Here is a 10513-nt window from a genome sequence, read left to right as displayed (position 1 = left end):
ATTACAACCTGATTTTTTTTTCACTATTCAAATGCGTTTTGTATTCATTATAGGCGTTGAATAATCTCGTCGGGATCTCTGAAACTCGACGTTTTGCTTATATCCTTCCGCGCACGTTCGTGAATCACTGGTCGCGTCTCGATCGAAACGATATTAATCGAAAGAATTAATCGAAGTCGATGCGAAGACTACGATCTTCCGCGAAGATTCGAACTTTCTCACGAAAGGCCTCCCGAAAGGATCTCCCGTAACGAACTCCCTGGCGGCGATCGGACTAGCAGCTGTTTGTCCTGACTACTCGGCTACTATCAAGTGCGATAACGCGCCGCGTCACGTTACGTGTTGCGGCAACGCGGTCACGAAGCGCACACGGGGGCCACTCGATTCGTTGAAGGTGATCAAACATCCCGCCTCCAAGTGCATGCGCATTGTTATAACGTCGACTGATTCGTTGCCGCCGTCGATGTGATCGTTGGTTGTTGGACAAGGTGAAACGCGGGCGCGGAATCTTCTAACCAATCGCGGTATGCCACCCCTCTTTCCTTTCGCCTTTCGTTTTATCACTGTAATCTGCAATCCGCGGCACATAATAGGTCACGTGAATACGATGTGCGAAAGGACGCGCGTAGACAACCCGCGACAAGAAACTCTGTATAATGTTCTCGTGCTCTTCACTACTAATGGATATTAATGCGTTACTATTTTATTTCCCTGTCGCGAATTGTTTTACCCCTCCCCCCCCCTCCTCCCTTCCAGAGACATTGCGCAGCGTCGAGAGTTGATCGAGTCTATAATTTGCGAGGTTTCGTTTTAAATATAGCTCACTTCGAATTCGAATTTTAAACGAAATAGTATTTATTTATTTTACATAAATCGCATTATAATTAATTGTACAACTAGTTATAAATTAATTTGTATATTTAGCAAGAAGTAAAGAAAGATAGAGTTCTCTTTATCAGATCTCGAGTAATCCAGTACGTTCTTCAGAACTGTAGAATTCATTTCCAATGTAAAATGTATATTCAATATTGATTTTATACAGATTACAAATTTAGTCCGTAATGACGGTACGCTATAGCGCAATATAAAATATTCATTGTCGCGAAAAAGTAACGATCAGTACCGCAATTTCAGGTAACCGGAGAGATTTTGATCTTCCAATCATTATGCCCGTATTATCTATGATTCACGTGGTTCATCGCTCGACGACACACGTCGCGGTCTTGCGATGACTGATCACCGGCGCTTATCGCACATACACGGCCTCGATCTGTAATTCTTATAACATGCATAATTTTTAAAGTCATTCGTCATCTATTTCTCATCGTACGCACACTTCATCGCATTTAATATGAAAAAAAAGGGAGTAGGATTGAGGAAAACACGCGTTTATCATACAGTCCTAGCGTAAATTTTTTAAGAAGGAAAAAAATGGATAGTAACAATAAAATAAAAGTAGCGCGAGAGAAAGAGAAAGAGAGAGAGAGAGAGAGAGAAAAGAATGCTAAAGAATACTAAAAAAATACTGCACGCGTTGATTGACTATCGATTGATCGTCAATCAACGCGTGTAGTATTTTTTTAGCTTAGAGTTCGAAAAATTATGAGTGTAGTAGGAGAGAAATCACCGCAAGTGGTAGCAAAAAAAAATCTTCCTCCGAATAATTTAGAAGTAAACGCGGACTTCTGAAAATATGGGGAAAAATCACGAGATAGATCGCGCGAGGTCGAACCTCGAGCGGCAAGTTTGATCGAATCGGTACGGAAATTTACAGGAAACTTTCGCACGGACGGGGCGGCGAGTTAACGCGATTCTTCGGCCGCTCTATTTTCAGAGAAATTACGATCTTCTTCCCTCCGTCCTTTCTGGGAGACCTCGGGCGGCGATGCAGGTGCGAGTCTTACACATGCGAGGCGGAGAAAGGCGCGTTATATACACGCGCGCCTCGGCGGCGCGCGGTCTCGCAATAGACCCACCAATGTAGCTTAACGTACGTACATATAACTACGTTTGCCTTCTAATGTTGCCTCTGGGACAGTCAGCACCTGACACTTTCACGTTACCTACGTACGAATGTTTAATGCGCCGCCGGTAATTATTATGAAGTAAATTAGCTGGCGGCGCGTGCTGTACTAGATCGCTCCCCCTCCCCCAAGCGTTTTCCGCCTTCCGCCCCCGCTTCTCCCTTTATCATCGTTCTCATTAATGTTGCAACATGCCTGTCCTGTAATTATCCTCTAGCCCACGATTAACGGTCAAGAGATCGATTACCTTCGTCTCGCGATTGTGTTCCGCGTCCTTTGACCTTCGCGATCGTTTCCACGTGCGCGTTGTATACCGCTCGATCGCGTTTATCCAGACAGATAACGCCGATAAGAGTCGAGAAAAGTCACAAAGTTATTGGCGTAAAGAATGTAAAGAAAGTTTTCTTTTAAATGTGTTTTAAATTCTCGCACGACAGTCAAATTTTTCTATTCGTGTTACACTTGATGCTGAACGGGCTTAATGCCTGAACGGGAATCCGCGTGCTAAAATCGTAACGGTGAAGATCGCGATGATCGCAAGCGACTTCGTGGCACACACCTGCGCGTCGTTCGCGCAACAATGTCATAGACCCGCATAAATTCAACTCCCGGACGGCAGGGCACGCACGGGCGGGTTAAATAACGTCATTTAGTATCGTAATATCTAATTTACTGCGGAAGGGAGCGACGAGCCTCGGATGGATACGGGGGGAGGAAAAGGGCGAAGCGAGGGACCGGGGGCCACGTGGTCGTGATCCCACGGCGCCGCAATTACAGGCGCCTTCGAAACAATCGTGTGTCCCTCTCATGCGAATTCAGCGTGCTCTGTGAGAGAAATTAAATGCACATTTGAGTAACGTCGCATTGTGCTCTTCCGTCCATGTAGAAAACCTTTTTTACTTCGCAAGATGTGATTTGTATCCGTTTTATCTCTACTTTGAAGAAATCTCTAGATTCCTTTCTTCCGGAAAATATCTCGAGATCTTCCCGTCTCTCTTTAGACGTCTGACCGAGTCTCGTCGCAGACGGAAAGACATTCGCATTTTTCTGTCAAAGTTCTTTTTTTTTTATATATTTTTTTAATGAAACCCAACCCTTGTGGAGAGAGATCGATCGAGAGCATTAACGTTACGAGCGCGTTTCTTGTCGCCCATCGCTCGGATGTGCTCGTTACCATTATGTGGCTGGATTTGTGCCGATAACGGGCCGCGCTTCCGCACCTATAGTCCTCGCTCGCGATCGGACCTGGTCGTGCGAACCTGTACACCTGTGGTCGACGACCACCAGGTAACGTGACATCACGTCACGTGATAAGCCGGCGAACTGGCGGACGCACCCCCGAACCCGCCCCCGACGACCCCGGAGGTAATCGGTCTAATCGACGTCCCCCCGCATGGAGGCTCGCGACGTACGTGTAGACACGTCCTTTGATACATGCGTCAAGGATTCGCGGGTGGCGATTTTTCATTTCGCGTAGATCGCGTTTGCCGCACTCAAGTGTGCGCACTCTTCCTCTTGCGACATTAATATTGCTATCTTTGAAAGGGCTATTACATGTGCAAAAACGAAGCAGCGTCCTACTTATTTCAACTGCTTCTGCATTGGTATTTCGTGTCAAACGCTCGCGATAGGATTGCCCAAACTTTACGCGAAATGTCACGTGGTTGTTAGCATCCCGCACCAGCGCTGAAGGGTTTACAGGCGTTTTCGCACGTAAAAAAAAGGCGCCCCGTTTCCTCGCACGAAAGCGGAACGAAGCGCCGCGCCTTTCACGCAGCGTAAACGCTGGTGTATACGATCGTCGTCGTACACCTCAGGAACACAGGACAGGCCGGTATCCAAGGTGGTCGCGTGTCTGGCCCCTTAGTCTCGTTCCCCCTCCCCCCGCCCCCGTGTACACGGAGCACGGATTCTCCTTTCACCCTCGCACGAAGTCACGTATCGTGACGCCCGTTGTTTCACAACTTGGGCAAAGTTATCTCATCAAGTCGTCACGAGGACGCTTCCCTTTCCTCCTTCTTTCCCTCCTTAGTCCCTCTCTCACCCTCTTTCTCCAAGTCCTGATTAAACTTTTCTTACTTTTGCGGCTCCGGCGGGTATTTATAATCTCGCGCTCGCTCCGCGCCCACTCAGAACCGCAGAATCGTTATCAGGACTTAACTAATTAGCAGTGTTTCGGCGAAAAAATTCATCAAAGTACTAAGTAAGTACCGGTACGGTAGGATTCGCTTAATTCCTTTATAATTTGGCGTTTAATTCCCGAAACGTTATTGGATAAACGAAAATTTGGTGGGTCGCAAAAAAATCATTTGTTTATTTCATAAATGCCTAATTTAAGCGTTCAAGATTATAAAATGAGAGAGAGAGCAATTAAGAGCATATGGAAAATAATTATGACACGGGCTAAAAAAAAATATTCTTGCGTCTCTTTTCGTTTTCTTTTTTTAAAGAAAAAAAAACTGTTCTCTCAGTTGTGTATATATATCGTATCGGAATATCGAAATTGAGTTAATGTGAGGATTCGCGCAAGATAGACTTTAATGCCCGCGTTCGACGTGGCAGGCGTAGTGTTACCTCTGTCACCAAAGAAAGAAACGACTCATCGTATCCTGAGTTTAGATAGAAGCTGGACCTCGTGCCATTTCGAGAAAGGATGATTTTCCGGATGAGAGCATTCACAATGTAATTCAAAATGTAATCGAGTGCGGATCGATAGATCGCGTATAGTTGAGAAGAGATACAGTTTGCGTGGTGAAGGAGATCGCCGATTTCTCGAGCGGACGACGTGCTCCAAGTAACGCCTGCACCTACAAGAAGGGTACCTACCGGCAAGGGGAGGGGAGGGGATGAGTTTAATCATTTAGACTTATTTGCCCGTTGGAGCACGCCAGGCCATCTACAGCCTTTCGGTTCCCAGGCCGTTGGCAAATTGCGGCTTACCGCGCCGGCACCGGTATTCTTATCCTGCCGCGCACTCGTCCAGGTAATTCTTGGCGGGCCCGGCTAACGTCGTTCTTATCGGAAACGGCGTGAAACAACAAGCGGAATCGCTCACACCCACCGCCGCGTCGTCCCTCCGTCGAGGAAAAAGTGGAGCGCGGTGCCTGCCCAAGCCGCGAGTCTCAATCTCTTCTATACTGATTCACCTGCGCTCCGCCCGCGTAATCTTATTTTTACCGCGAGCCGTTTCCCGAGGTACGATATAATGGCTGTTGTTGCAAGAGAAATATAGAAAAAGATACAATTTATAACGCTGTTAAATCAAATTTAATAACCCTAGTTAAGTCGGCACTGCTATTTAATAAATAGTTCTTTTTAACTAAAAAAATGGAGTTAAATAATTGAAAACAGTTCAAAAACAGTTCAATTTAACCAAAATTTAGGTTAAATTCCATTATTTTATTTAAAAATAACTATATTGTTTTAGTTACAAATAATTATGTATTAGTAAAAGCAGTGGCGACTTAAATAAGGTTAAATTTGATACTATATAGATTTAACAGTATAAATTTTCTTTTTTTTAATAATATAAGTACTATTAAATGTATAGTTTTTAATAACGCGTTACAATTGAATCAGAAATCATAGAATGGACATTAGCCAATTTTTCCTAGATAAATTAGAATCTCCCGTTTTTTCGGTTCTCTACAAGGAAGAGATCCAGGTGATAATGCGTCAACATATGCGGATTGACGGGGACATGAATGAAATCTTTTTGTGAATTCTTATCTCAAGTCGAGAGAAGGGATTGCGATGTTATTATGGAAAAACAATGATAGCGTGTATAATTTCGTTATCATTGGATCTATCGTGTCGGCGCGTGTTTCATTGCGTTCGCGGAACAGCAATTTTATATCGGCAATTTATATACACAGCGTGAGTATAATCTCTAGTCGAGGAAGCCGAGGAGTATATCGCGTATAACCGACGACGTGTGTAAAAGCACTTCCGCGTGCAGCGCAGAGTCACGTTCGCCGACTGCCCGCTCTATTAATATTTCACGTGATTTCACGTATGTACTCGTCCTAGCCACTTACGCCGCGGGTCGACTGCTCCTCCTACTTTTTTCTCTCCACACATCTATTTACGCCCCTTGACCGTAGCACTTCTTCGTGGTATTATTTCGATTGCAAATCGATACCAAGATCGCAAGTCCTCGCACTCCTCGCGAGGAACACGCAGCTTCTTATTAAAATCTTAAAGTCAAAATTAACACACGGGACACACGCGAAACGGTTTCAATTGGCACGAAATTTCAACATGCGTGTTTATAAATTCAAATATTATTAAATGTATAATTTGTATTATATATTGTATGTAGAAGATGTTAATATTGTGTTATAATCATTATTGAGGATAATGTTTATCAGATATTTGCACGAACAATTTTCTTCGAAAGATCTTTCTTCTCTGAAACTTCAGAATGCTGACGAGATTGGATACTTCAAGCAGTTGGAAATGTTCGGTTAGAACAATTTTCTGACATACACACGTGTGTCTCAATGCTCTTAATGACATTTTTCACTAACCTTTCGGATAGATTAAATTTATTAAATCGATGATGAAATGAATGCTAGACAAACGGAAAGAAAAGTCAATGCGATAATCGAGGAAATCCTTGACGAAGATCAGGAAAACAATTTCGGTGCGACACAAGCTGAAACTTGTCCAGGAGGTTGCGAGAACTTAGGTGACACTCCTGAAGAAGTAAGCTACGCGCAAAGAATATCAATTTTTTTATTCGCATATTAATTATTTTAATCGATTTTTTAAGTGTTGTTAAATTATATAAAAAATTATATTAAACGTATAGTTTGCTAAACCTCTATTTTTTTTGTATATTATCAATTAAACTATGCTGTCATAAATATGAGCATTATTCGAAAATATTCGTGAAATGGATGCCGTCAAAATTTTTGGCGACGCTAAATAGAATCACATTAATCGTGACAATCTGTTGTATTCGATTACAACGAAAAAGACCCAGGAGACAAAAAATTCCTTTCGCCGCAGACACCCCGGCAGTGTAAATGCGGCGTGGAGAACTCGTCGAGGTTCTCGCTGCGCGTGATGGAGGCGATGCGCTCGCTGCAGCGCGACGTGGACCAGCCGTCCACGTCCACCGCTGAGGAGATCGCCGACTACATCCGGACGCATTATCGCTACGACGGCGACCTTTACGCTCAGGTGCGGACCGCGCTGAGACAGGTCTGTTCTCAAGGGTTAGTTCTCGGTGTCGCTTCCTCGAAGGTTAGACAGATCGGATGAAACGCGGTCTCTCGCACACAAAATCGTGCACTCATACAATTCTCATGATATCAATTTTATTATTGTTATTTTTATTATTTTAAACTAACACATACTCACACGTACACGCGCGCACGTACTGTTATACTTTATATTTAAAACAATGTGTATGTAATGTGTTTGGGAGGACACTATCTTAGAACATTCAATAAATAACGACGTTTCTCTTTTTCTCTTGGGTGTATTATAGGAAGACAATTGTGTTTCACTTAGGCAATTGCTTTATTATTACGTGACCTAATATCTTGTTTCTAGACTGTAGATTTATATAATCGACCGATATTTCGGTCGTGTTAATTATGTATAACAGACTCATATGGTAGACGCTGTGCCGTATAATCTACAAAATTGTTTCAATTTAGCGTTTGGAAGATATGATCGTAGAACGATAAAAAATGACAGATATCCACTTGACTCACGAAATTGCGGTGTAAAATGCCAGAAGAATTATATGCGACATTTGACATCTTTTTTTTTCTTCTTTTTTGCTTGGTATCCTGATAAATAACGCGCTTTCTTAGTTTTAGGAATAGCTTATTGACAATACGCCATGTGTTTCCTTTTCCGCTCATGCAATTTTTTTTAAAAACATTTCTCGCGGTTTACTATAAATTAATAACGGTCACAACATTAATAGATTTGTCAAGGAATTGCTGAGCAACGAGTATTACTTGGTCGGTCCCATTAGCCCGACGAAGTGGAATGGCTGTTCCTTGAATTGCACAGGTCGCACGGTAGACGACGCGTCGAGGAGACGGGAGAGAATCGATGATCGGAGAAACGGCGTATGTGATTGCGCGCGATTACGCAGAAGAGATTCTCGCCAAGTTCCGGGAGTTCCGCGCGAAGAAACCCTCAGGACCTTCACTATCGATCGCCTCGCCGAGGAACCGATTTTTCATTCGACCAGCATATCAGCTGACGAAAAGGATAACGCGGACCGTCGCGTCAGGGAGTTTAACGCCGATGTCTCGGATATCCGAGACTATCGTCGACGACGTGACGTCATCGGGATGGAGCAACGTGACGATTACGCGGAACCGATTCCCGGGCCTTCCAGAGAAATCGTGAGGGCTCTCTCGCCAGCCCCGGCCAGAAATGCAAAGAAAGCGCGAGTGGATGATCGAGGTGTGCAACGCGCCGATGAGGAAGACGATGAGACCACGACGGAGGAGGATGTGGACTGCACTTGTGACGAAGTTGTCACTCAAGATGAATATTCGAGGGTCCAACCTCCTGATTGTCCTCGCGTTATCATTAGGAATCAGCGGAACGGACGACGTCGTCGCGACGACGCCGTGGAAGACCAAGAAGATGAAGAGAAACGGATGGATGAAGATGGCGGGGAGGATGAAGAGGAAAGGATGGAAGAAGAGGAGGATGATGATGCGGAAGATAGTGTGTACGAAGAATTGAGGGTGCGAGTTCCCCGCAGGAGAACCGCGGCACGTGAACGAGAGTTGAAAAGGTGGATTCGGCGATGTCGTCAAGAATGCGAACGACAAATGCGGAGAGGGCGATAATACGAAAATTCAGGATTGTATGAATACACTTTTAACAGCTTGAAAAAAAAAGTTACTCCTTTATCTAGATAATTAAAAAACATCCATAAATAATAGCATATGGAAATAAAATTAATATAAATTCGTGGTTCTAAGTCTTAAATTTGAAATAAAAAATCTTGTGTTAACTTTTTTGTCCAATATAAAAATTTTGTGTCGTCGTTTTAACAATAACAGTTTGTGTTGTCCTTTACAAATAAAATAAAGCCTGTGTTAAATTTTGAATTAAATTATTAAAATGAATAGAAATAAGAATGTAATATTTTTTCTATTGGTTTGATTTTATTATTTTTATTTACACTTTTTATTATATGTATTCAATTATTTAAATTTATTAAATAATTTAAAGTATGGAATTACAGGAATTAGGAAATATTACAAACCATATCACATTTATGCTTTTGACGATTAAATTTATTACGATCAAGCCGTCAATCTTCCTCAGAATACTCAGTATCGCTGGTCGCGATATTCGACGGGTCTTCATTGTCTTTTCTCGCGTTTCTCGAAAACGATCCCAGTTTTCGTGAAACGCGCAGCACATTTCTCCGTCCATCAGTCGGAATTAATAATCCGGATTGCAAACCGTATGTAAGCGCTTCCCGCATGTAGATTTTCGCGCGTCTTCGTCCTAAGCGGAAGGAATCGGTAAACATTATAATAATCGATTTACACATTTCTTGTTTTTATATTTATATATTCCTTCTCTGATAAAATTAAAAGCTCAGACTCTCCGAATTTATGCCCGCGAATATGTTTTAATATTCGTGCTTATATATTCGATCGTTGCGCATGTAAATGAAATTTGTACCATCGCGAACAGCTTTCGTGTAATCGGCAATACATTCTCTCGACGAGCTTCTAGATGCTCTCTTGAGAAGCATATTTTTATCCGCGCGTGATCGAGACCGGCGCACGTAATCGTCCGAAATTCCCTCGTCGAGATTCGCATGAATTGTCGCTACGTCACGATCACGAATGTCTTTCTTCCTCGCGTGTCGCTTATTGAATTTGTTACACGCGCAGTTTCGCTGCCTCCACTTCATGTCCTTGTTGGCGCATTTGCTCAGATATTTGTACACCAAATCGAACACCGTCGACTTTTCAACGTCCCGCCGAGGGAAACGTTGCTCCTCGTCGTCGCGTCGCGCCGAGACAGCTGACCTAAATCATGCGGCCAAAGACGCAAAATTACAATAAATAAAACTAAACTATATTACCTAATTACGACTTTGTTTTAATGCCATAATTATCACACGATCGCTCGTTCCAGTTCAGGTCTTGTGTATAGAAAAAAAAAGCGAATGAAAACTTTTTGATCAATCTAATATTCTCGTGTCAAGAAGATTGGCGTGTGTATAGCTTGACCTGTGTGCGCGATCGAACGCAGCGCGATGTCGGCGCACGCTTTTTGGATGTTTCCGATCTCCGGGCATGACGCAGCGACAAGATACGCAATAATTATAAATTAGGCATCAATCTCTGTTCGTAAAAACTGCCGCGAAAGAAGACCAAAATTTAGGTGTAATTAAAATGCGTAGTCGTGGAACAGTATTTTGTTTCATCTCAGTTCTGTATTCACTTTCTATAACAAACAATGTGCGAGAGCATGGCGAGAAA

General features: G+C 43.1%; 2 protein-coding genes across 4 annotated transcripts; one reads left to right on the top strand and one right to left on the bottom strand.

Annotated features, from left to right (window-relative positions):
• The first annotated feature begins 6166 nt into the window (after window positions 1-6166).
• On the top strand, window positions 6167-8969 carry LOC105459839. 3 transcript variants are annotated; one of them, XM_011706148.1, is made up of 5 exons: window positions 6167-6316; window positions 6395-6489; window positions 6565-6731; window positions 7038-7246; window positions 7969-8969. In XM_011706148.1, the coding sequence occupies exons 3-5, from the start codon at window positions 6591-6593 to the stop codon at window positions 8852-8854; spliced, it is 1236 nt and encodes a 411-aa protein (XP_011704450.1). In that variant the 5' UTR covers window positions 6167-6316; window positions 6395-6489; window positions 6565-6590; the 3' UTR covers window positions 8855-8969. The 3 variants fall into 3 exon arrangements, with proteins under 3 accessions (XP_011704450.1, XP_011704451.1, XP_011704449.1); XM_011706149.1 differs by having other exon boundaries at window positions 6167-6489; window positions 6602-6731; XM_011706147.1 differs by having other exon boundaries at window positions 6167-6489.
• Window positions 8970-9200: 231 nt separating this feature from the next.
• On the bottom strand, window positions 9201-10461 carry LOC105459834. Its single transcript, XM_011706134.1, has 3 exons — window positions 10262-10461; window positions 9705-10057; window positions 9201-9524 (listed from the first exon to the last, which is right to left on the bottom strand). The coding sequence occupies exons 1-3, from the start codon at window positions 10327-10329 to the stop codon at window positions 9325-9327; spliced, it is 621 nt and encodes a 206-aa protein (XP_011704436.1). The 5' UTR covers window positions 10330-10461; the 3' UTR covers window positions 9201-9324.
• Window positions 10462-10513: the final 52 nt, after the last annotated feature.

Source organism: Wasmannia auropunctata, unplaced genomic scaffold, assembly GCF_000956235.1.
Source record: "Wasmannia auropunctata unplaced genomic scaffold, wasmannia.A_1.0 LD333505.1, whole genome shotgun sequence".
Lineage (NCBI taxonomy): Eukaryota > Metazoa > Arthropoda > Insecta > Hymenoptera > Formicidae > Wasmannia > Wasmannia auropunctata.
Note: the sequence above shows the minus strand (reverse complement) of the source record. Positions and strands in the feature narration are given on the sequence as shown.

What these genes read in the sequence shown, in the direction of transcription:
- LOC105459834 (XM_011706134.1), bottom strand. Translation starts at nt 10,329, where the DNA reads ATGCCCGGAGATCGGAAACATCCAAAAAGCGTGCGCCGACATCGCGCT. An exon ending in GCGTTCGATCGCGCACACAG is followed by an intron (nt 10,058 to 10,261) that starts GTCAAGCTATAC and finishes CGCATGATTTAG; the next exon opens with GTCAGCTGTCTCGGCGCGAC. An exon ending in CACGAAAGCTGTTCGCGATG is followed by an intron (nt 9,525 to 9,704) that starts GTACAAATTTCA and finishes CCTTCCGCTTAG; the next exon opens with GACGAAGACGCGCGAAAATC.
- LOC105459839 (XM_011706148.1), top strand. Translation starts at nt 6,591, where the DNA reads ATGAATGCTAGACAAACGGAAAGAAAAGTCAATGCGATAATCGAGGAA. An exon ending in TAGGTGACACTCCTGAAGAA is followed by an intron (nt 6,732 to 7,037) that starts GTAAGCTACGCG and finishes CTTTCGCCGCAG; the next exon opens with ACACCCCGGCAGTGTAAATG. An exon ending in AGACAGGTCTGTTCTCAAGG is followed by an intron (nt 7,247 to 7,968) that starts GTTAGTTCTCGG and finishes CAACATTAATAG; the next exon opens with ATTTGTCAAGGAATTGCTGA.